This window comes from Festucalex cinctus, chromosome 5 (genome assembly GCF_051991245.1).
Source record: "Festucalex cinctus isolate MCC-2025b chromosome 5, RoL_Fcin_1.0, whole genome shotgun sequence".
Lineage (NCBI taxonomy): Eukaryota > Metazoa > Chordata > Actinopteri > Syngnathiformes > Syngnathidae > Festucalex > Festucalex cinctus.
Window position 1 is genome coordinate 14,014,460 of NC_135415.1, and position 25,833 is coordinate 14,040,292.

At 39.5% G+C, this 25,833-nt stretch overlaps 2 protein-coding genes across 6 annotated transcripts; one reads left to right on the forward strand and one right to left on the reverse strand.

The window, feature by feature from the left end:
• Positions 1 to 44: 44 nt before the first annotated feature.
• Positions 45 to 21,705, reverse strand: LOC144018956 (uncharacterized). 3 transcript variants are annotated; one of them, XM_077521673.1, is made up of 12 exons: positions 20,561 to 21,705; positions 19,989 to 20,112; positions 7,477 to 7,966; positions 6,671 to 6,720; positions 6,473 to 6,547; positions 6,345 to 6,404; positions 6,211 to 6,270; positions 5,993 to 6,139; positions 5,352 to 5,573; positions 3,250 to 4,879; positions 1,760 to 1,888; positions 45 to 1,654 (listed from the first exon to the last, which is right to left on the reverse strand). In XM_077521673.1, the coding sequence occupies exons 3-12, from the start codon at positions 7,934 to 7,936 to the stop codon at positions 1,428 to 1,430; spliced, it is 3,060 nt and encodes a 1,019-aa protein (XP_077377799.1). In that variant the 5' UTR covers positions 7,937 to 7,966; positions 19,989 to 20,112; positions 20,561 to 21,705; the 3' UTR covers positions 45 to 1,427. The 3 variants fall into 3 exon arrangements, with proteins under 3 accessions (XP_077377799.1, XP_077377798.1, XP_077377797.1); XM_077521672.1 differs by having other exon boundaries at positions 19,989 to 20,212; positions 20,357 to 21,705; XM_077521671.1 differs by lacking the exons at positions 19,989 to 20,112; positions 20,561 to 21,705 and adding an exon at positions 8,556 to 8,609 and having other exon boundaries at positions 75 to 1,654.
• Positions 12,159 to 24,230, forward strand: hs3st1l2 (heparan sulfate (glucosamine) 3-O-sulfotransferase 1-like 2). 3 transcript variants are annotated; one of them, XM_077521820.1, is made up of 3 exons: positions 12,159 to 12,322; positions 19,972 to 20,245; positions 21,875 to 24,230. In XM_077521820.1, exons 2-3 carry the CDS (start codon positions 20,030 to 20,032, stop codon positions 22,538 to 22,540), a joined length of 882 nt encoding a protein of 293 aa, XP_077377946.1. In that variant the 5' UTR covers positions 12,159 to 12,322; positions 19,972 to 20,029; the 3' UTR covers positions 22,541 to 24,230. The 3 variants fall into 3 exon arrangements, with proteins under 3 accessions (XP_077377946.1, XP_077377948.1, XP_077377945.1); XM_077521822.1 differs by lacking the exon at positions 12,159 to 12,322 and adding an exon at positions 19,192 to 19,282; XM_077521819.1 differs by lacking the exon at positions 12,159 to 12,322 and having other exon boundaries at positions 19,607 to 20,245.
• The last annotated feature ends 1,603 nt before the right edge of the window (positions 24,231 to 25,833 follow it).

The window sequence follows — 25,833 nt, forward strand, 5'->3', positions numbered from 1 at the left end:
AAACAAAATATTTTTGTACGAGTTGTGGCAGTTACAGTCTTTACTTGATTTCAAAGCTTTTTAATTTATTTAGTCTTTTATTTATTTTTTTTAATGTTCGATGAGTATCAGCTGTCATCATACAGAAAAAAAGGTAGAAAATGCCAGGCCATGGTAGTCATACAGAACAGTAACACACTCAACCGGGTATTTGTTTTTTTTATTTTTTTCTCCCATGCCACTGTTTATAACTATGCATTATTTTAATCACAATAAATGCGTAAATCACCAAAAATTGTAAGCACAAAATGGAATAAATACTGTACGTGACAGGTGTTACGCGCGGTATATACCCCTGAGATGGCAATAATGCCTTAAGTATCTACTTGCATATCCATATCACGTTGAAAGGAATTGAAAATGCAGCATTCCCAATTCTACGACTCTAACGCCATCCTTTCTGAAGGGTACCCAAAACCTTTATACTTACTATTAACACTACTCACATTTGTTTTACCAATTTTAACTAGTAAAATCGTGAATACTGCACAACCAATGAGCCTCACATTCATTTGATTTGTGTCAAATTAAATACTGTATACTTCCTTATCATATAACATGGGTTAATCGATGTGTACATGGTATGCTAACTGCTTGGTGTTGATGTCTTTCGTTTCAATTACTTTGCTGCCATATTGTGGATATACGCAATTACAACTACCTTTCAGGTAACCCTAATTATTCATGGATATGCCCCTAATAGAATTTTTGAATTACTGACAGGAAGAAAAAAAAATAGGAGACAATAATCAACAACTGTACATATTTATAAAAAAATAAATAAAATAATTACAGATAGAAACAAAGGATTTGCATGTTGTACGCAGAAGCTAATATGTTGTATAGAAAGTTTCATTGGTGTTCTGACCTTGTTAAGGTAAACCTTTTTAAAACATTTCGTACACCATTTGCTCCTTTGTGGGCAAGGTTTAAAAAAGTAAGCCTCCACAAGCTTCAGGTTTCTTGAAATGATGCTTTTAGGATTCTTTTAAATAAGCCCAGGTGGAGTAGTGCTAGTGAGCTGTTCTGTACAGCCAGAATTAACTCATTTGAGGGTTTAATGAGGCACTTGATGTATAGATTTATGTGTAGGCTAAATGGGTCACAGAATGGTATCATACAGTTGCTGACAAATCCTAAGTTCAGTGCTGTACGATATGGATCCCATTTTTGGTCATATTGGTACCATTGTCTTATTTGTTGAGGTGTAGTTTTTTCCTTTTTCTTTTTAAATTTTATTATTTTTATTATTCTTATTATTTTTTATTTTTTTTATTTTCTTTTTATAATACGTTATATGTGTTTGTTATATGGACCTCAGTCTGATCAATAAACGTGAATTGAATTGAATTGATAAGGGTGTGAAAATAAATACTGCAGAGTCATCATCACTTTGAGGGCTTGGCTTGTCTTTTAAGGGCGGTGATCCGGTTCCTCACGTAGTCCTTGACGCCCTTCCAGGAGCGCGTGGCCAGTGCTCGCGGCTCGGCCTCCAGACAGCGCACACAGTCGCGCTTCTGCGGCACCTTGTGGTCTCGGATGAGCGACATCATGTGCCTCTCCACGGCGGCGACCTCGCTGCCGCTCCACTTGTGCTTGCTGATTGGTGAACCAACTAAAGTTGGGAAAACACAAGTCAAAAACACAACCAAAACTAATACAAAATGACGAATCCCAAACTATTCTACAAGGCAAAACGATCACATGGCAACTTTCGTACCTTTTGGCGGCCGCTGGGACGCTTTGGAATTGGTCACGTGCATGCCAGACAATCCACTGAAGGACTCGGAGGGCTCCCATGATGCAAATGTTGGCACTCCTCCACACTGTGATGGTGCTGCGTTTAGGCCTAAAAGATCATTATGAATGATAATCACAGATGAAAATACAGTATTTCCTTATCTGATCCATCCTGGAGGAAGAAATGTTTCATGACTTTAATATGTTATGAAATGGAATGTGATGTAGAAAGGCCTCCCCTAAATTTAATTAATAAAACAAAATACCTAATTAAAATGGGGGAAAATACACATAAAAGCATCTGACACACTAAATTAAATACATAAAATAATTTAATTATTTGTAAATCAATTAAAAAGCATTACATATATTAAGGCCTCCGCAATAAATGATATAAACGCATTCTGACATTGATGTTAGTTAAAATGGAATCAGGATTAAAATGATACAAATGCATTTGTATATGAAAAATTCTACACAAATAATTATGATAAAACAAATAAAAAAATAAAAATGAAAAAGTAACATTTGACTGATTAAAATTGAAATAGTAAAAATGTATTTGTATATAAAAAGCTTCACAATTAAGAAATTGAATCAAATAAATTAAAATTCAATTACGTTTATAAGTAAAACTAAAAAATACAACTACTGTATAAACATTAAGGGCTTCACAGTATAACTAAATACAATACCATTCGGCTCACTTCAACATACTTCCTTGGCACTAACAAGCCACAAGATGGCAGCAAAGCACTACTTTTGTGCAATGAAGCTTCTCAACTTAGTTCTGTATAGTTCCTTGACACCAAGATGCCAAAAAAACGCTACGGTAATAGGAATAATAAGATGAGTGGTTAAGAATCGATGGATGAATTGTCCCCCCCCCCCCAAAAAAAAAAAAAAAAAAAAAAAAAAAAATCTTTTTTTTTTTTTTTTTTTAACTCATTCACTCCCAGCCATTTTTACTGAAGCAACCCCATTCACTCCTGGCTGATTTTGCAAGGTCTCCAGAATATTGTGTTCTATTTGCTATAAAAACATGGAACCTACAAAAAGAAAGATTAAAGAGTCTTCTTTCATCAGGAAAAGAAATATATATTTCTATCCGTTTCTGTTTTGCAGCAATTCGAATATAGCTTCATCGTTATTCACAAATGTATTCAGAATTTTGAGTATTTTTTAGCTTTTTTTTTTCCAACATGGTCCTGGTTATCTCCTTTACTCTGCTGCCATCTGCTGGCCGTTTGTGTAATAACTACCATTTAGTCAACCGTTTTTTGCAGTTGAGAGGCTGCATCAAAGCCTTCTGTATGCTCTAGCATTAAAAAAAAACAAAAACGTATAAATACATATTTGAGACACTTAAAACATTTAAAATAGAACGTATATATACGTTTTTGGGAGCAAATTAGTTAATAATACAATAAATAGTTTAGCATCAAACAGTCCAGTCAGACTAGTCCTCACCTTCATGGTCCAGGCCGATATCTTCAAGCTCCGCGTCGATATTCTCTCGAAGGCTCTTCACCTGATTGTTGGGCCCCAGGATGAGCTCCGCCTCGATGGGGTCCAGACTAACGAGCTGCAGCATAGCGGCGTGGTGCTTGCGAATGCCGGCCGACGTCAGCGTCTCGGGCTTCCTGATTCCGCCGCCTTTGACCAACATCCGCAGGCAAGTGGAGCCGCGGTGGACGCCGAGCATGTGCGGGCGCCCGAACAGGAAAGCGTTCTTGGCGGGGACGCCGCAAGCCTCGCGGGCGCCCGCCAGCAGATCCAGCGTGGACAGGAAGTCCGGCTTGAGCAGGATCGGGACCATGCGGCCGCACTTGGCACGGATCTCCAGCCTGCTGAAGACTCGACACATGCGCCGTTCGAGTTCGCCCACCAATAAGTCCGAGTTCTCCCACGGGTCTGGCTTCTTGATCGACTTCAACGCGGAAAACGGTAAGGAGGACACCTCGCTGGTTTGTCTCCTGTTGAAGAGAACTATCTGAGCTAGAATCACCCTGGCCAGAGTGTCGTACGTTCCCGCTGAGGGATCGTCTCGAAATTTCTCCTGGGCAAGACGGTAAACTTTCTCGACGTGGAAGATGAGCCTCTTCACGTCTTGGACGTCTGGCGCCGTCTCCAAGGATCTCCTTTTGTTTTTCCGCAGAACTGACAAGGCATCCGAGGAGATCATCTTGGCCCACTGCTTCCTGTGAACAACTAGGAAGTTCTTCGCAGATTCCGCCCGGTGGAAGTCCCTGCGCTCCAGCGCCCTCTCCTGGACGATGCGGCACACCTTCTGGAGGGAGTAACCCAGCTTGATGGCCACCGAAGGCGCGGCGTACGTGCGTTCGGCGGCGGCGTAGCCAGCCAGGACGTTGACGGCGGCCGCCACGTGCGGGAAGCTGTCAGGAATGAAGAAATCCTCCAGCCGCCGCAGCGGCGGCGTCCTCTCCCGGGCCTCCAGGACCAGCCGCGCCATCTCCCGCAGGCTCTGCCGCACGTACGCCTGCCGCTTGCCGTCGGCGGCGGCGTGCCGTGCCAACATGTCCTCGCCATAGCTGAGCAGGACGGGCTCGCTGATGATAAGGCGCGTGACGTCGTCGTAGATCATCTGCGAGAGGACGGCGCGGAAGCCGGCGCTGACGCCCGGGTCGCCCATGGTCTCCAGGGCACGGCGCGTCTCCACGCGGGCTTTCCCCGCCGAACGTGCCTCGTCGTCCTTCTTCTTCTTCTTACGTTCCGGGCAGCGCTTGATGTGGCACGCCAGGTTCTTCTTCACGTACAGGCCTCGGCAGTGCAAGCAGTGCAGGAAGTCCTGTGCCTGGCCCGTCTTGCGAGGTCGTTTCCGCGCCGCCAGCTGCCCCTCGCCGGTCCGCAGCACTCGTTTGTTGTGCACGTAGTTGCCTTCGTTGATGAGCTGGTTCCACGCCTTCTGTCGCTCTTGGGAGCCTTTGGGGAAGCGCAGGGCAGCTGACACTTCCTCCTTGTGACTGTGTTTGTGCTCCAGGTGCCGGGACATCTTGATGAGGGGCTTGGAGCAAAACAGGCAGTAGTTGCGCCGGGGAAGTTGCTTGCAGCTCTTCTGGCCTTGCTTCATGGCGCACACCTTGACAGAAAAGCCATCTCTCATATGTGACTTGCTTAAAGGGATACTTGACTCTTTGAGCCATTTTCAACAGGAAGAAAATAATATTTTATTATTTATTTATTATATATATTTATATCGTATATTTATTATTTATCTATTTATTTATGTATTTATTTTGTATTATTACTATTATTTTAAATTATTATATTTATTTATTATTATTATTACTATTATTATTATTAATATTATTATTATATTATTATTATTCAGTCACCAGGTAGTGGCAAAATGGCCGCCCCCTGAGATGGATAAAAACGGCTGGATTTTGCTGCATAACTCATATTCCACAAGTGTAACATTAATCAGAATGTCATGTTTAGACTCGTGAGGTCACATATAACATATTATTGTCAAGAAATGTTTGAGGTTAACTTCCCCTTTAAACTTATCAAGGTCTCCTGGATATTAAGTCATTTGAAATTGAACATACCTTCACGTTCTTCAATCGGCTCCACTCCGTCTCGGCATCTCGCGGCTCGTTGTCAAGTGACACTAGGCGTGGCTTTTTCTCGCTGCACGGGGACATGCTGGGGCTGCGAGTGGATCCGCTCGAGGGGGGCTTGATGTCTTCTTCGAAGTCCGAGAACGCGTCAGACACGTCGCTGTCGTCGAAAACGGAGCCGTCGTCTGATGAGTCGGCAGAGCGTTTTTCCTGGAGAAAGACGGCAACATCAAAGCGAACGGATCGGAAAATGGTAAAAAACTACAAAGGGTTGCTGATTTGTACAGTCGTGTCTCGGACTAAAGAGTTCAATAAATCATAAGTAGTTTTGTATTTTAGGTGAGTGTTACGTGTTTTTTTTTGTATTGTGATAATTTTGTTCATGATAATCACTTAAATGAACTTTTCAGATCTTTTCTTTTTCTTTTCTTCTCTATATACACACACAAGTAATTATGTTGTGCTGCTGTAAAAATAAAAAAAATAACGAAAATTAAAACAATAATACTGTGCCAAGCTAGTAGAATTTGAATCTGACGTAAACAGTAACGAAATGAGGTAACCAAAATACTAGAAATGTGTCAGTAGTTGTACAACAATTCAGAAATATATGCAACATGTCATCTTACAAGTTCAGTTGCATCCTCCGCACTCGCCGAGTCTTCTGTCAAGTCATCGTCGTCGTCATCTTCTTTGCGACGTTCGTCGTTGGATGCTGGTGGCGGTGGCGGCGATGATGCCGGCGATGGACCCTCTGACGACGCGCACCACTCCGGCTGACAAAAAGACAACGTAAGTTTGAACGCCAGCGTGAAATCAGGAAGCGCATTTTGATGAAACCACCGACCTCGATTTTTTGTGCCGTCTCGCTTTGGCCCGGTGGCGACTCGTCCGTGGGCGGATGCGACTGAAGCGACAAAGAGTTTGACGGCCTTAACATGTCATGCGAGGACAATGAAAAATAAAATCAAGTTTAATTGCCTGGGCGGCCGAGTGGGGTGACTTCTCGGAGGCGTCGTCTTCTGGAGGCAACGATTCCAGCTGGATGGGAGGGACACAAGTCGGGAAAACTACCACAAAACGCACACATACACACACAAAACACTCACCAGTTTGTCCAACTCCGACAGCTGTTGGAGTAAAAGTGAACGCTGACGCAAAATCATAGAACGTTTTGTTACCCCCTAAAAAAGGAAGAAGCATTTTTTTTTAATGAATTATTGTGCAATCAAAATGGGCTCCAATACGAGAGCTTGCAGCAATAATAGTGTTATAATGTAGAATAAAAGTGCCGCCATTTTCCTCACCGGTGTTGGAACTGATGCATCTTTATTAGGATGATCAGAGTCATTCAAGGCTGTAGAGAGACAAAATTAAAGTTTTTCGACGTCAATCTTTTCCTGGAGTCCAAGTATAAAAAATAAATTCAAAAAATTACAAATTCTGTATAAATATACAAGGTGATTCATAAAGAATAGCTCTATTTCATGATCAACTGTTCTATGAAAGAAAAATAGCAAAAAATAACACTTATAATAAAAGTATTCTATTAACAGTCAAGTTGTATTTCACATGTTACAAGTGCTCAATATGGCCTCCCCTTGCAGCCTGAACAACATCAATACGCTATGAGAATTCTTCCCAAACATGTTGAAGCACATCGGGATCAATTGAATTGATCTCTGTTTTAATTAATATTTAATATGAATTTACCATAGCTTAACTGTATCCTGAACTAAAGATACAACAGTTATTCGTTGTTTTAAATTTTCCAGGTCAGTTGGTAATGGCGGAACAAAGACTATCTTTTACAAACCCCCAGTGAATAATAATAATAAAAAATAATAAAAAATTTAAAAAAAAAATCACAAACTCTGAGGTCAGGAGATCTAGGAGGCCAAGCACAAAGAGCATTTCTTTTGTTTTTTTTTGTTTTTTTTGCTGTCACTGCCAGGTGCACAAGTCTGTCAGTGTCACGTGACATTTATAGAAAACTGGGAAATCTGATCTTTCAAACACCCACTCCTTCATTCTGATTCATACATTTACTTACAAAATATTTGTATCATGAAATAGGGTCATTATTTTTTAATCACCCTGTATATAAAATTACCTCGGCAGTGCACCGAGTCTATCCACTGAGATGCCACAGGGGGCGGCGTTGAGGTTTGATTGTGAGCGGCAAACACCTCGCTACACTGATAAGAACCTGAAGATGAGGCTGACTGAAAAGAAGGCTGTGTGGAGGAGGAGGGCATGCAGGATGGCGGCGCACAGGTGGTCACCATTTGGGCTTGATGGCCGGTTTGCAGTGATCCGAGCTTTTCTCGGGCATCCATAGGCTGCGGTGGGTCAAAGGGGGTGCTGGCAAAGAGCGAGGCGGGTGACACGTGGCTGTGGATGTGCAACATGGACGGCAGCGGGCGCAGGAAGCTGTCACCGGGTTGGCTGTAGGGCGGCAACGGGTCCCGGCCGGACTGTGCGTTGTTGAGGAGGGGGCTTTGCATGGAGACTGCCGACCAGTCCATCTGGTTTGCCCATGCCTGACTCTTATTCGCTGTCATGTGGTCCATTGTGGTCCATAACACACTCTCTCCTGTTACCTAAAAGACAAACAAAACAACAAAATATTATCACCAGAACGCACTTTTATTACAGTGAAGGAAAGTTCATTCCAAAAATATATGATAAAGAACAAAAGCAAAGTCAGTGTAAGAAGCAGTTAACTCCAAATACACAGCTCATCACTGCTAAAAATTAATCTATCGCTCAAAAATAATCATCCATTTTTTATAGCCTCATGAAACCAAGCAACCTGGTTATCAAAAAAGTTGTATTTGAATGAAAAACATACAGGAATGGAACGGCACCTGGAGTGCTGTTATTTGCTATCAATAAAAACATAGACATCTGATCTGATGTAACCTGTAGTGCCAGCCTTTATTATCAATAACGTTAAATATGAAACAATTAAAATAAAACACACGAGTTTATCTGGGGTGGGGGAAAAAACGAGACCCTGTTTCGAGTGCTGGCTTCTTATTTATGTGGTTAGCTTGTTAGCTTGGTCGGGCTTTCGTGGTCCCGCGGCGTAATTCACTTATCTAACAACTTGGCAATGATAATGAACGTACTGGTAGACTAACACGTTTGTAGTTAATAACAAATAAATTTCAAAGAGAAACAACATACTTTCAAAAATGCTCCGGAAGTTTCATTGCAAGCAACATCCAATGTTTGTCGCTTGGTAACCCGGAAATTAATAAGAATACTTCCGGTTAGCGGTCGCATAAACTTGGACTTGCTTTTTATTTTGTTTGTTTGTTTGTTTTGTCAGTTTTACGTTAGGAGATTTACTTTTATTTTTAAATTGGAACTTAAAACCAGATTTAGGAATCCAAACAAGGGTTAAATTAGCATTTCAAGCCTGGTTTCAAATTTGGGTTGGGTTTTCAGGCCAATGTTTGGACATCAAATTAAGATTTCAAGATTCAGAGATTCAAATGAGGGCTTTATGACATGGTAAATATGGTGGATAAATGTCAGACAAACCAAAAAAGTCCATCCAGTATTCTATTGGGGAGGGCCATTCATTCTTCATGGCTCCTACTGCCGAGCGCTTGCCCATCACACACTAAATTATTAAATCAATGTTCACGCTTGACCTGCTGCTCACACTCTGGCCTCATGGCACCACTTAAATGGAAACCCCAGCTCAGACGTCACCCACAAATGTTGTACATGTCTAGAACTTAAGTTTAATGTTGTTTACATTTATTTATAACCAGTATGAATCTATGTGTACACATGAAAATGCTTTCTGGAGAATGGCGTACCAAACGTAAAGGGTCGAGCTATGTAACTTAAAAGAGATCATGATGCCATGTTATTCATGTTCAAGGAAACTGCTTTGGGGGCTGAATTTTCAAATATAATTCCAAAGTGTCATATGGCGCAAGATGAGTCCCTTTGAATCAAAATGGCATCCTTTCTGTGTGTTTTGGGGCATTTGTTATTGGGGACATGTTTGTAGGCCTCCTCATAATCGACATGCTGACCCACTTTCGTGTTGCTAAGTGAAATTTGCTTTGGGGCTGACATTTTAAATACAATTTCAGAAGGTGCAATGGCACGAAAATTCTATTCATGACCAAATAAACTTTATCTTGTGAAAATAAACAGACTGATTTTCTTATTTCTCTCTTCTCCCCACCTTGGTAGCCTTATCGAGTTTTTGAGTACGAGAACTCCCTAAAAAAATTGCTCGAGGGCAATAACAACCAATTTGAAGATGGTCCAAAATATCATATCAATAAGTTGCCATGAAAAGCAAACATAAACAGACGGCAAAGCAAGCGAGCGTCAGCAACGTCGGCGAGAAAACCCCTCTGACAAGCGTGTAATGAGCCTGTGTGAGCATCTCGCACAATTTCATTGTGTCTTTATCTCCTCTCGCTCAGCTGCCCATGGTTAAAAAGAAAAAGTAAAACGGGCTGCCGGTTTGGAGCAAATTATGCACGCTTATTTCGCAACAACACCCCCCTCGCTCGCCCCGGCGGGGGGTCCGAGCCGGCACCAAATTGTTTTTGTCGAGCAAAGGACATACGAGGTGTGCCAACATGTCGAAGGCTGAGAAGCAGGAAGCGGGAGAAGACATTTTTCCACAAGCGGGAAACGGGAAGAAAGCAGAGGGGGGGGTCCCGCCGGGGACGCTGGAGCGGACTCCCGTGGATCCCGGGGCGAGCGTACCCTCCCTCCGCCACCTGCCGAGAAGCTCGACAAGGGGGGTGTGGGGGGGTCGCTTTTTATTTTGGAAAGAAAACCTTCCCAGCGGCCCGGATTGAAACGTCGTACAACGGCGCGTTTCAGCTGGTGGAGGGCTTTTGTGCTTTTTTTTTTTTTTTGGGAGGTGCATAACATAGATATTCAGCATAATCACTTCCAGCACAATGGGGAACCCATCAAATGCGACTCATTCATGAGTCTATACCATTAGAGCGGGTAAAACAAGTCTACACACCCCTGTTCAAGTGCCAGGTTTTTGTTGTTATAAACAATAAAAACCAAGATAAATCTTTTTATATATATATATATATATAATTCACAATTAATGTTATTCATAACCTCGGCAGCTCAATTGAAAGATAAATAATTAAATAAAATATTTTCAAGGAGGGAAGTACTGTAAAACAACTGAGACGATATTGCATAAGTGTGCACACCCTCTCATAATTGGGGATGTTGCCGTGTTCAGAATTAATCACATTCACACTCAAGTTAAATGGGAGCTAGCACACATCTGCGACCTTTTAAATAGTCTCTGATGTAAACCTCAGATGCTCTAGTAGGCTTCTGGGCAAGCTAAGGAACAAAGCTGGAGCATCGAGATGAATTGAGATTTGCTTTGAAATTGACTTAAAATATAAATACATAAAATTAGTTCTCACACTGTCCGTTTCCAACGTTCCGTTTAGAGATTTGCAAATAGCCACATGCTAGCTTTACGAAATAATATAAAGACTAAAGTAGTCAAACTGACCTGGAAGAACATAAAAGCACATTTAAAAAACAAAAAAATGCATTCCCTAGAATTAACCTTTGTGAGATAATGCAATGTGAAGTGTTGTTTTTTTTTTTGTTTTTTTTTTTTGCAAAATTTTGAAACCAATATTTCTTTAGAAAAGAAGGTAAAGGCTGAAGCCGAGATCAAATGGACGCTACAATCAATTCTGGTCTCACAGAATTACTCACCGTTTCCTTATTGAATGTTGAACAGCGAGAGGCGCTTCGTACATTTCTAGCTGGTAAGATGTTCGTGCCCCCCCTCCCTTCGGCAAGAATGAAGATGAAATTTTCACCCATGGCCGTGATTGGTTAAAACAAACGTGTAGAATTCCTCATCGTCCAATCAGCTTGAATTATTGTACACAATGTCCCGCCTTTTCCCGACCAATTACTGTGGAGAGATACCAGATGGATATTGCGTGAAGCGCAATATCCATCTGGCTATTGCCAGGTTAGTCGCTTTAAGATCGGGCAGGTACTCACGCGCACCATGAACGAGCCTGACACAGATGCTGCAGTTACACTTTGGGCCAGTGGCAGTCGCGAGTAAAACAGTGACAAACTGCATAAAGATCCTTTAATATTCATTTACAATCATTTTCTTCTGAACTTTCCCATATAGGCCACGAAAAAAAAGCCAATTTCACTTTAATAGAACACCCCAACCCACAATTAAATTGAGTTTTACTGTTCAGTGAACACCAGAATATTTGTTTATATCCACTTTATGTAACATTTTTGTGTGGTGGTGTGCTTTGCCTCAAAAAAAAGTTGGTAAACTAAACGCTAATCAAGAGTGACAATAAATCAGTTCAATTAAAGGAAAACTGGAAATTGGGTGTGCATTAGGGAGGACTCCATTTTTTTCTGTATGGGCACAAGAAAAAAAATGATGTGACAGGCAGTCGAGAAGCCAGTATTTTATTTATTTATTTTTTTTGTGCCTTTGTGTTGTTTTGTTCTGCGCTCTCTAACTTATTTATGATAGAGGGGACTCGCCCCAGCAGACTGGGAGGAGGAAAAAGGAGGCATGCGTGCGTGCACATGATGATAACAAAAAGGTTAAAAACTGGGAAGCATCTTGGGGGTGGTGGTGTGAAGGGGGGAAAAAAACAGAGCTGATGTGACGGAAATGAAAGACAAGAACGGAGGAAAGAAAGGGGGTTTTTCCCCCAGGCGTGTGTGTGGATCACACACACGCACACACACATTCGCTGCCTCCCAGTCGGTGACAGCATCGCACGCTCAGCAAGTCGGTGTCAGTGGCGGCCACAAAGCAAAGTCGCTCCATTTGCTGCTTGTGCGCGCGCACACGTGCACGCGCTCCAGTGACGAGAGGCGAAGCAAAAGCAAACGAGCGGAAAGCAGATAGGAGCGAGTCCAAGAAGAGTCAGGTAAGACCTTCAAGATGACTTTTTTTTTTTGTTGCATGATAATCATGTAATATTTGCTACTACTGGTTTACTGGGAGCTGTTCCTAATATTTTGGGTGTCTTTAATTAATCCTCCGGGCTCACGTTGGAAATTTGCAATCATCTCCATTCCGTTTGTTAAGTTAATCACGTACGGTAAATGCATTTATGGTGGAGCGCCCCCCCCATTTTTTAAATTTCAATTTCATATTTTGAATCATGTCAGTAATAAACGGTTCACGTCAACATTTTTGCACTACCGTGGCAACCATTATAGCCAATCAAAACTATACAGTTATTAATTCCTTGCCATTTGGGTAACTTGGATTTCATTTTACAACCAGAACATTTTACTTAAAAAAAAAAAAAAAAAAAAGTTTATACTATTAGCCCTTTTTTTTTTTTTTTTTTTTTAAATGGAACAATTTCATGTAATTGTCTCCAAAAGAGGCATTTATTGAATGACGCAACTCAAAATGTAACAAGTGGCATTGAGTTTCTGTGCCTCTGATGCTGCTGCTGTTTTGGTTAGCAACAGAGTTCAATTGGCCGAGCAACTGACTTTTCAATGATCATGTATGGACAACAGTGTCTACAAACCCACAAAATACATTTACCTTTTTATTTGACTAATTGGGGGGGGGGGGGGGGGGGGGCACCTCTATTTTATTTTGTGTTACATATTGTGATAACACAAAAGTGTAAAAAAAAAAAAAAAAAAAAAAAAAAAAATACCCAGGGGTAACAATAACAGAAATAGTATGGAGGACCAAAACTTCCAAAATTCAAAATAAATAAATGACTAAATAAATAAATAAATAAAAATGATTAAAAGTGAAAATAAAAACGGATATAAAAAAATATAATTAAAAAAATAAATACAAATGTAAAAGTCATTTATTTATTTAGAATTTTGGCACTTTTGGCCCTCCATACTTCTGGGCATCCAGAAGCTGTAGTTTGGGGCCCACAAAATAAAATAAAAAAACATTGCAACAAATTCTATCGTTCGAAAAAAGTGCTTACATATGTAGAAAGAAAGCTATTTACTTGTTAGCTTTGAGCTAATTAATAGCGCTGGCCTGATATAATTGTGACATCATTTTTGCTATGCATATCAGTCTCAGATTGGTTGTTTTTCTTGGGTGTGGTGGTTTCGTAAAAATCCATTTAGAGGCAAAGGTGGCGCCAGAGAAGGTTGATTTCACCCCCCCAGGTCACTGTATTTATGTAGCTACTGTCAGTTCATACTGACAGTTTTAACAAATATGACCAAAATTTCCCCTTTTAAAAATGACTTTCTTTCCACGTGAATCACTGCCACCTTACTAGCAAACGTACATTACATCCATTTGGGGGCGCATTAAGACGAGTTGGAGGAGGCCTGAATAATAAATGCTCTTTATTTATGAGAGTGCATATGTGTCAAACCCTGTTGGAGCGCATACGCACTTACACACACTAGACAACACACACACGCATGCACACAGCTAGGGCACTCAGGATTATGGTGTTTAGTTCAAGGGCACAAGAGCAGAATAGTATTTCTTGTCAGCATCTGGCTGCAGTTCAAGGTTCATTCCAAGGTTGATTTTACACATAACGCTTACAGTAGAAAGTGTCGAGAGTGGACCTCCGCCAATTTTGATCATTGCACATGTTCATATTCGCGTGCGTGGACAAAAGATGAGAAGACAACAAAGTTGAGCTTGTATGAGAAAAAAAAAGTCACTTAGCGGTAGATGGAATCGTACGGCAACATCGTTTTAAACTCACAACAAAAATATGTTTTGTTTGTTTTTTAAAGAAAAAAAGTTGCAAACTTATTAGGTAATTTTTTTCAAATAAAGGAGTATTAAAAAATTAAGTCATAACCTTATGACAATTAAAGTGTAGTTTTTCTTACAAAAACAGTCAAAATGGTCCCATTATTCAACAGAAGAGTCTTTTTATTGTGATCTGACAAAAAGTTGGACTTTATCAAGAGAACATCATACTTTTATGAGAATATAATTATGAACAAAAAAATCAAAAAATTTTTGTTAAAGAAGTCATTAACCTTATGACCTTATGTCGTGTTTTGTTCAAAATCTTATGAGAATAAAGTCAGATTTTTTTTGCTGAAAAAAGTCATTTTGGCAACAAACTCCTTAGTAATTCAACAATAATGTTGAAATTAGTAAAAAAAAATTAAGCATAATCTTGTCAGAATAAAGTCATATTTTTGTTTGCCCGCAAGATTTAAATTTTGTGACAATTACTTTTTTTTTCCCCCCCTGAAATTTCACAATAAAATCTGAAGAATACGGTCAGATTTATTTAAAGTCATCAAATGTGATATTTTCATGGAAAAATATGATCTGACAAAATGTTGGAATTTATAGCGTAGTAACTTTTCAAAGAAAAAAAATCTTTTGAAGTATTATTGTTCTGGACAATTTGGCCACATGTTTTTTTTAAGACAAAAAAAAAAGAATCTTATAAGAATTAAGATGTTTTAAAAAATAAAGTCATGAGAATAGTCAATTGTTTTTTTAAAGTAATTTATTATCAGACAAAAAAAACAATGCTTTCAGAAAAATTGTTACTCTCAAGCTTTTTTCAAGAATACAGTAAATCTTACTTTCACTAGGATCATATTTTTGGGAGAATTCAGAAGTCATATACTCTTATGACTCATAGCGTGATCTTAACCAAAATGTTACCACAATTAAATTGCATGTTTTGAAGAATAAAGTCATAATCTTACCAGAGTAAAATTGCATTGTTTTTTTTAAAGAAAAAGTCAGTTTTATTTTTAGAAAAAAAAAGTTGGATGGTTATCAGAATAACATATTGACATTTTGCTGCAATAAAGTTGCATTTTTAGAGTGGAAAAAGTCACCATATTTATTGTTTTCTGATCATCAACTGTTGCAGTACAATTTTGACATGTTGCACTTGTTGAATTGATATGAATTCTTTATAGTGTTTTTCGTAATCTTGCTTACCACCAAACCAATGAAATGAAAGTCAAGCTGGGCTTCCTTCTTTTGTATTTGTATTCATTTCATCTTCCCAAGCTTCCTCCCGGGGGGGTGCGCTGCTGCCCAGGTGTGGCACTTGTGAAGCCGTTTCCATGGAAAGTTTACCAGCACGAGTCCAAAACACACCTGAGGATGGAGGCAAACCTTCAGCACTCACATCACGTTCCCCTCACCCTCGCACGTGTGCAGTATTTAACCCAGAAAAACATCCAGGCATGACCCTGACAATATTGAGTTCGCTGGTCCATGATGATATTGACCAGACACAACACCGCTCAACACAAACCCACCCACCCACAACCACCTCCTCCTTTCCATCTGTCAGCTGGCCGTGCTTCCAGACCCCCCGAAAGGCAAGCTAGCACGCGACCACTGAATCGATGCAGTCTATCGCCTCGTCAAAAAAAAAGTCCATAAGCCCCCCTAAAAATGTAGTGCAAGACCCTGGTAATCACTGTGAGAAAACGCACACGTGCTTGTGTGCTAATTTGACGTTTTAGTCAATAAGCATGCGCCAGGGTGATGGAAAAGAGAACACATGAGATGATCGGGGTGGCGGAGTGGCAATTAATTGCCTATATAGCCCATAAAAACTCATAAGTTTTCTTTAATGTAGTATTTAGTAGGGATGTAACGATACCGGCAATATCGTCATATTAAAACTGCCACAATATATCCTCGTAATCGTCATGTCACGATATTAAAAGCAGCACATCTGTTCAAAAAGTTGTGTTGATTTCCATTTGTGCAGTCCTAGTACCCCCTGGTGGCTAGTTTTATTTTTTTTTTAGTGCAGTTTAATTTTCAAAAGGTATGTTTTGGCCCTTCTATGTCTAAAATCCACACTAATGGTCAGATGAATATGTAATATGCTTGTGAACCAAGTCAATATGTGTAGGAACTCAATGTGTGCTTGCAAATATATACATATATTTTTTTATATATAGTATTTATTATATTTTATATTTTTCATTGCTATAATGTACAAAAGCACAATATTGTGTTTTTAGTATATGAGTTCATTATTATTATTTTTTTTTACAATATTGTGACCTTTTGTATCTTCAACCTCCCCACAATATTGTGATAATTATCGTATTGTGACATTCACATTGTGATAATATCGTATCGTGATGTTTGGATATTGTTACATCCCTAGTATTTAGTAGGGATGTAACAATAACGGCAATATTGCTATATTTAAATTGCCATGATATTGTTGTCATGTCACGATATTAAAAGCAGCAAATTTGTTTAAAAAATAAAAAGACAAGGTTGTATTCCATTTGTGCAGCTCTAACACAGCTCTGGTGGTGAGTTTAATAGTGCAGTTTAATTTTAATTAGTAATGTTTTGGCCACTGCGGCGGTTATCAGTCCCATAGTCATACTGGTAAACACATACTGGTAAACCGAACACAGATCGTGAACTACATAGACCATGATACTTTGCATCAAGGAGCACATGACAATGACATGAAGCATGACATGGCCAAGCCTAGTTCTTTGTCATTTGCTGTTACTATGTACAAAAACAGAATACTATAGACAGTATGTTGTGCTTTTTGACAATATGAGCTTCTTTTTTTTTTTAAACAGTATTTTATATTGCAAACCTCCCCACAATATCGCCCTAAGTATTGTATCTTGAGGTTCATATCGTGATATTTATCCTATCGTGATGTTTTCATATCATTACATATTTAGACTAAGCTCAAATACCGCTTCTCGAGGCGGACAACAAGGCACTCCAAAGTGTCCATGCCAAGGGACTAGCCAAAAGGAAGACGCATTTTGAGGTGTTGGCATAGCTAGCTAGGTAGCTGCATGTCGGATACTCACTGACGCTAACTAAGGCCCTCAAAGTTCTTACGTAGTGAGGAGGGGCAAATCATGCTGGGCGGCCAAGTGTGTCACTTTGCGCCATTTTAGCCACGCCCCAAAAAATATGAACAACCGAACTGGTGACAAGTGTCGTTAACCCTCACGAATAGCGAGGATTTGAACCCTTATGTATATGCAGTATATGCAGAAATGTTTTCTAAGCACATGGTAACACAGTTACAGCAAAAGCTTTATCAATTTCCATGATCATTTCTGGGGCTTGCCTCAAAACTACTACAGTTTGTTTCAAAACTACGACAGTTTGTTCCAAATGACTGTTCCACTTGTGTCAACATTATGAGCCGTTTAACGATGCTCCTCGACAAAGTGCTGAGTGTGTTTTTTTGTTTTTTTTTAATGTGAGTGAAGATGAAAGCGACAGTACGAATTGCCGTTGTTTGGCTTTTGATACGGTTGACCCAGATCTTAGCTCGCTCTGCTAGTACGAGGAGGAGGAAGACGAGGAGGAGGAGGAGGAGGAGGGGGGGGGTGTTCCTAGGGGGGTCGTCTGTTTGGGTGGGAGGGAAGGGTGGCGGTGCTTTCGAGGACTCCCCCGCTGAGTGAGGAAAAATGATGTTTTTTATTGGGCGAAAAGTTTAAAATGGAAAAAAAGGTGAGAGTCTCACCACAAAATGGTTGGGTTGCTGGTTGGGTTGCTTCCCGGGTTGGTGCTGTTGATTTAGTAACAAAAGTTGGAAAAGTGGACAAATGAATTTAAAACATTTCTTTGACTGTCCCGATACTACTTATGAAGGCGTAAATTTGCCTGGCATAAGTAGACAAGGATACAAGTCCAATAGGACACAAGTAGATGCGGACGTGCTGATACAAGGGCACAAGGAAATGAGTACACAAGGATGCTTGGACGCAAGTAGACAAGTACAAAAGGACACAACTAAAGGACACAAGTAGATAAGGACAAAAGTCTGCTAGGAGAAGTTAACACGTAACTAGGACACAATTATTCTAGGATTCTAGTCGACGATTACTTAAGGCCACAAGGATGCTAGCCTAAGACACAAGTAGCCAAGAACACCAGGACATAAGTACTGTAGGAGTCAAATAGAAAAAGGATATAAGTCCAACAGACTTAACAATGTTAGGGCACAAGTCTGCTAATTGGCAAGTAACTAAGTCACAATTACTGCGATTGGTTGGCAACCAGTCCAGGGTGTCCCCCGCCTACTGCCCAGAGCCAGCTGAGATAGGCGCCAGCAGCCCCCGCGACCCTTGTGAGGAATAAGCGGTCAAGAAAATGGATGGATGGATAAGTCACAATTATACCAGGACTCAAGTAGACAAGTAGCCTACGTAAGGACACAATGTTATGTGCTGGGGTTGGATCCCAAAGCACAGACACAAATAAGATTTTAACTATTTATTCACATCAAGATGCGTTGAACAAACTTAACTAGACAAGAAACAAACAAAGTTGCAGAGAGACAGTGGTAATAATCCGACAAACACACAGACTTCTCAGATAGCTACTACAGACAGTGAATTGATCTAATTGGTTGTGACAAAGTAAAGTATTGAAAATTGACATCACAAAGCTCCTGACATCACACAGCAGTCACATAACTTAAAACCAGTTAAAACTAGATGCTGTTACATCATTTCCAAAGAGACACTTGACCTCAATTCAAATGACAAGGTAAAGGATTAAAGATTCTTGACATCACATAGATCCTGACATCACATAGCGTAAAACCAGTTGAAACTAGATGCTGTTACATCAATTCCAAACAGACACTTGACCTCAGTTCAAATGACCACGTAACGGATTAAAGATTCTTGACATCAAATAGATCCTGACATCACATAGCTTAAAACCAGTTGAAACTAAATGCTGTTACATCAATTCAAAACAGACACCTGACCTCATGGTCAATGAACCCAAACTTAACCCTGGCGTGACCCAGACATAACACACAAGGATGCTCGGACACAAGTGGAGTAGGAGTCAAGTAGGCAAGGATATAAAAATCCAATAGAACTCAAGAACGCAAGGGCCTAAGTACTTTAGGACACAAGTAAATGAGTACACTATAGACACAAGTACACTAGCTAGCACATAAACAAAGACTCTACTCCATTAGCACACAAAAATGCTAGAAGACAAGTACACCATGTCACCAAGACGCAAACATATAAACACAAGTCCTTTAGAACTTGACAAGTCTAATAGAACACAAGGACGTTTAGTCACAAGTAGACAAGTACACTAGTATGTTAAATATTACACTAGGACTGATTTGGATACTCAAGATACATGGACACTGACACACAATTGTGCAATGACAAAGTGCAACAAAATTTCCACTAGGAAAATACAGTACACGCACAAACACAAGCGTGCAGGCAAATATTGCAACATGAATGACGCCAACGGCGCCTCATCAGGGAAGGGCCACAAGGTTTCATGGGGGCGCCGTGCTCCCCGAAGACGTAATTAGCTGTGGAACCAGACAAGGTTCCTCTACTGAGAACATCCACACTATGCTTGTGTGATAATTAAAAAGAAGGGGGTCTAAACAATAACAGCAACAATAACAACGGGAAGCTGAAAAAAAAAAAGTGACGTGTGTTTAAAAAACACACAAAAAAAACATGAAAGGACAACTAGCTTTTGTAAAACTCGCATACTTCTCTCAAACAGAGTTCAACAAAGTATGCAAAATATAACTTTTTTTTTTTTTCTTCCTCCCTTTGCATGTCTTAGTTTTTCTTTCAGCTCACCTGAATGCGGAGCACCCCCGCTGACCCATGTGTGTGTCGCCATGCTGTGGACGCTGCCGGTATTGCTGCTGTCTGTTAACTGGGTCATAGGTTCGAGCTCCCCCGGTGACCTCTCATCTCCGTCCTACAACAACAACAATGGTAGCCGCGTGCAGAGGGTACCCGACGCCATCATCATCGGTGTGCGCAAAGGAGGAACCAGGGCCCTGCTGGAGATGCTCAACCTGCACCCCGATGTGGAAGTAGCAAAGGCAGAGGTACAACGTAAAAGCATGTGAAGTGAATTCTTTGACTCAGAATTCATTCTTGACAGTTCCAGATGTTCTTCGAACAATCATGGAGAATAAAATGCAAAAGTGTCCGCTCACATTACATCGCAATATCTTCCCTTTCGCAGTTTCAACCTCAGGAACCAAACATTCCTGCCATTATCCCTATCTTTACTGTGCTAAAGTCTAACCAAATCTTTACCTTAGACTAAATAGTAAGTTTCTTTTGTGTGTCTCAGACTTCTTTTTCACCTCAGCAGCTTTAAATCACTCATTAGAATCTTAGCTATGTTGTTGGCCTACCTTTCACCGCGACCTAAAGCAGTCTAGTAGGACAAACAGACTAAAAACTGAACCACTGGTCAACTGGTTAGGGCTAAAGAAAACCTAGTAAAATGTTGAATCTGTATAAAGTATAATATTTGCTTAAAACCGCAATAGCGCAACGAGCATACAGTACGCTTAAAAACAGCAAGGACCAGCTCTTTAAAAGTGTCAAGAGCCATCTAGAATGTTTCTAAAAATAATTTATTACAAAGCTAGCCTTTGTTTAAACATAACATAACGTGACTAGCATAATGTAACTAGCACAAACAGCATGACACAGCTAACATTTTGTTTGTGAACGTGACATTCCTGTTAGCATTTTTTTTTTTTAATATATATATAAATGTGAAAAGGATAATCCATCTTGCATTTGTTCAAAATTGTGAAAATGTACAGTAGCTAGAATGACAACACAGCTAGTTTAAAAAAAATGTCAACATAGCTACATGACTTAGCTAACATTTGTTTGGAGATGTCACAACGCAGCTAAGATTTGTTTAAAAATGTAACGAGGTAACTAGCAATTTGTTTCTGTGACAACGCAGCTAGCATTTGTTGAAAATGTCACGTTACCTATTTACTTAAAAACGTAACTCAACTCGCATTTATTTAAAAACATGGCGCAGCAAGAATTTTGCTGAAATACTAATTTCTGTATAGAAATGTAATGACATAGCCGGAATTTTGCGTTAGTACTTATTTTTGCACAGAAACGTGCTAAAAATGTGATGTTAGCTAGCATTTAGTTTCTGTGACAACTCAAGCTCACATTTGTTTAAAACGTGACTACAGCTATCATTTATTTAAAAACGTAACAACGCAACTTGCGTTTAAAAACGTGGCGCATCAAGAATTTTGCTTAAATACTCATTTCTGTATAGAAATGTGGTGGCGTAGCTAGAATTTTGTTCATAAATGAAACAAGGCAGCTAGCATTTGCTGAAAATGTAATGACACCCAGAATTTCGCTGAAGTAGTTATTTTTGTACAGAAACATGCTAAAAATATTATGTTAGCTAGCATTTTGTTTGTGTCAAGCTAGCATTTGTTGAAAATGTTACCACAGCTATCATTTATTTAAAAATATGCTCGTATTTATTTAAAAACATGGTGCAGCAAGAATTTTGTTGAAATACTCATTTTTGTATGGAAATGTGGGGGCGTAGCTAAAATGTTGTTCATAAATGTAACAAGAGAGCTGGTATTTGGTGAAAAACCTGACAACACAAACCGCCACAGGGTTTGGCATCGTTTCCCGTAAATAAGCACCGCCCCCTTTCCTGCTGTCAGGTGCACTACTTTAACGTGGAGGATCATTACAAGCGAGGCCTGTCCTGGTACCGCTCCCAGATGCCCTTCACCAGGCCCGGCCAGCTGACGTTGGAGAAGACCCCCGGCTACTTCGCCTCGCCCCAGGTTCCGGCTCGGGTCTGGGCCACGAACCCGGGCGCCCGCCTTCTGCTGATCGTGCGCGACCCGGCCGAGAGGCTGGTGTCCGACTACACCCAGGTCCTACACAACCGCCTGTCCCGCCAAAAACCCTACCGGCCTCTGGAGGACCTTCTTCTCCGTGAGAGCCGCATAGACCCGGACTACAAGGCCCTGCAGAGGAGCCTCTACCACCGGCACCTGGCCCGCTGGCTGGAGGTCTTCCCCAGGGAGCAGATCCACGTGGTGGACGGCGACGCCCTGGTCCGCGACCCTTACCCCGAGATGAGACGGGCCGAGAGCTTCCTGGCGCTACCCGCCCGCATCGGTCCGGGGAACTTCCGCTACAACAGCACCAAGGGGTTCTACTGCCTCCTGGAGGCCGGACGGGAGAAGTGCCTGGACCAGTCCAAGGGGCGGCCTCACGCGCCGCTCGGCGGACTCGCCTTCAGGAAGCTCTGCCGGTACTTGGCCGAGCCCAACCGTTTGTTCTTCAACATGGTGGGAAGGACCTTCTCCTGGTGTTGAAGACCTCGACGGCCAGCCACAGACGCAATCACAACAGGATGAAGTGACTTTACGACCATGCCGGTGCCTCCGTGGATCAAACTGTGCCATATGCAAGTGGCCAAGCAGATGGCATTGTTAAAAAACATGAAATTCCAAAAAAACAACAACAAAAAACAAAACATAAAGCAACTAACAAAACACATTTCTTTAACAAAAAAAAAAATGTGACAAGACGTGGAGAACATTTGTTGCATGACATCATTAGCATTTGTTTAAAAAAGATTCCGAAAGCTACAAATTGTTAAAAAAAAAAATAAAAAATAAAAAAAAATAGAGAATTAAGAATTAAAACAACTTGCTTTTTAATGCAATAAGGCTTTGGTTTGGCAATGCTTTGGTTTGTAAATCTTTAAAACATTTGTTTAAAAAAAAAAAAAAAACACTTGTGAAAAAAAAAATATATATATACAACAAGCATTTGTTTAAAATACCGCAAAAATGTAGCTGGAATTAGAAAAAACATGAAATTGCAAAAAAAATAAAAAAAAATAAGGCAACTAAAAACAAATTTCTTTTAAAAAAAAATGTGACAAGGCAGCTAGCATCTTTTTTTTTTTTAACGGCGCGGAGAACATTTGTTGCATGACATTAGCATTTTTTTTTTTAAAAAAAGAAAAAAACTGAAAGCTACAAATTGTAAAAATAAATAAATTAAAACAGCTCGCTTTTTTTTACGCAACAAGGCAGCTAGCTTTGGTTTATAATCTTTACAACGCATCAAACTTTTGTTTAAAAAAATTAAAACGCAACAATGCACCTGGAGTTTGAAAAAGAATGACAACGCTGCTAGCGTTGTTTTAAAAAAAAAAAAAAAAAAAAAAAAAAACGTCACTGCAAATAGCATTTAACAACACGACAAACGTTTGTTATAAAAAGACACGCATTTGATAAAAAAAAAAAATGCAAAAATGTAGCAAAAAAAAAGATTTTGAAGCTATCTTTTGTTTTAAAAACTTAAAGCAACTAGCATTTGTTCAATGACATAGCTGGTGTTTAAAAAAAATAAAAATACAAGGCAGCTAGCATTTGTTTCAAAATGGCACCTGATATTAAAACGACAAGGCAGATGGAATTTGTTGGAAAAAAAACAGCAATGCAGATCATGTGTTTAATAACACAGCTTGCATTTTGTTAAAGAAAACACAACGAGAACTAGCATTTGTAAAAACATTAAAAACAAAAAACAAAAACAAAACCCAGCTGGTGTTCGTTTAAAATATTAAAATGCATCTGGAGTTTGTTTAATTAAAATCATGCCAAACAGAGGTGGAGTTCAGAAAAATGTGAGTGTCGCTAACATTTATTAAAAAAAAAAAAAGATGCAAGAATTTTAATGCAAAAAGGCAGCTAGCTTCTATTAAAAAATAAACTGGAAACAAAATTATAACACAAATTTAATTGTTTTAAAGTGACAACTTTTTTTGTGGGAAAAAAAAATTGTCAAAACAACTGTTGCACTATGAACATAAATGAAGGTTACAAACTGAACCTTTGCAGCATTTACATTTTGTGAACTAGTAAAATATTGTTTTGTTACATTAAGATGAATGTCAAGTAGAAATATCTATTTTTCGATTCACGATTAATGTACTGAGACTAATTTTGTGTGTTGTTTTTATTAAATCAAAAATAAATACATTTCCATTGATGAGCCTTCAATGCCCGGAGGTGATGTCACCGTTGTCGACGTTTGATTAACGAACCCCATAAAAATGTTTAATAACAAAAAGATAGCATTGTGATAATGTATTTATTTTAACAATTCTAATAATGAAAATAGTTGTATTTAATGACTAAATGTTCAAAACTAAGTGTGAGGGGTGCGATTATGCAAATTAATCCAATTATGACACCACAGTGAAACACAATTTAGAAAGATTTTGGGGAACAAAACATTTTACTTGATTGTGTAATTTTACACTTAAAGAGCGGGAATGGACTACAAAAACATGACAAAATCACTCGTCCATATTAATGTCCACTTATAGATTGTCCATTTCTCACATGACATTTCTTTTCACCTCAAGGGTACAGGAAGTTTCTCAAAGCAGCAGTGATAAGGAAAATGAAGACTATTAATATGTGAGTTGGATCTATAGATCCCTAATTACATGGAGTGAAAAAAAAATTGTGGCCACAATATAGATATTACAGAAGCGTATTGCATTCTCTTGAGAGAAAAAAATATATCCTGTTTTTCTGACTAATTTTTTTGGGGGGGGACTTTGTTTTCTTCAGTATTTTTTTTTTCTGTTTTACTGACTATTTTTTCTGTCATAAAAAATAATCAGTAAAACAGGAGGAAAAATTATGCAGAAAAACATTTTAAAAAAAAAAAAAAAACAGAAAAAAAAATATTACAAAAAAAACAGAGCACCCACTTACGTTTTTCAGAGTAAATTTTTTTTTGACCGCTGAACTCCAAGTGACCTGTTGCAGACCACTGACCTGTACATGTGACTAAATAGCTGATAGCCCACACATGCTAATGCAAGCCGTTGAAGTCACAGGGCGGCCATCTTGTTACTCCCACCTCACGAGCAGACTACTGTATAAACTATACGGTATACAGCTCATAGTCACTTAGTATAAGCCGGGATGGGTGGGGGTTTTGTGCATTTTTTTTTTAGTTGTAAAAAAATAAAAAATAAAAAATAAAAATAATAATAAAATAGTGACCACCCTGGCACAAACCCCCCACCCCGCCATCGGCTCGGCCTTATACTAACTGCCTATGAGCTGTATGTGTCTGACCCGTACGTATAACGTATAGTTTATACAGTAGTTTGCTCGTGAGGTGGAAGTGCCCTGTGACTTCAATGGCTTGCACTGGCGTGAATGGGCTATTGGCCATCCATTCATATATACAGGTCAGTGGTCTGCGACAAGTTACTTGGAGTTCAGAGGTTTAAAAAAAAACAACCCCAAAAAAACAAAACAAAACTGAAAAACAGAAGTTAGTGCTCCGTTTTTTTTAAAATAATTTTTTTTAATAATTTTTTTTCTCCTGTTTCCTGAATATTTTGTTTCTCCTGTTTTTCTGAGTAATTTTTTTCTGTCGGAAAAAAATATTCAGTAAAACAGAAAAAAATCATTCCGAAAAACAGAAGAAATTACTCCAAAAAAAAACAAAGCCCAACCAGTAATTTTTCCTCCTGTTTTTCTTAATTTTTTTATGACAACAAAAAAATATTCAGTAAACCATAAAAAAAATATTCAGAAAAATAGAAAAGAATACTCAAAAAACAAAA

Excerpts from the sequence above, each read along its gene's own strand:
- LOC144018956 (XM_077521673.1), bottom strand. The coding sequence starts at position 7,936 with ATGGACCACATGACAGCGAATAAGAGTCAGGCATGGGCAAACCAGATG. Across the intron at positions 6,140-6,210 it reads AGACGGCACAAAAAATCGAG|CCGGAGTGGTGCGCGTCGTC; the intron begins GTCGGTGGTTTC and ends TCTTTTTGTCAG. Across the intron at positions 1,655-1,759 it reads GTCCCAGCGGCCGCCAAAAG|TTGGTTCACCAATCAGCAAG; the intron begins GTACGAAAGTTG and ends TCCCAACTTTAG.
- hs3st1l2 (XM_077521819.1), top strand. The coding sequence starts at position 19,922 with ATGCAAAATATAACTTTTTTTTTTTTTCTTCCTCCCTTTGCATGTCTT. Across the intron at positions 20,246-21,874 it reads TGGAAGTAGCAAAGGCAGAG|GTGCACTACTTTAACGTGGA; the intron begins GTACAACGTAAA and ends TCCTGCTGTCAG.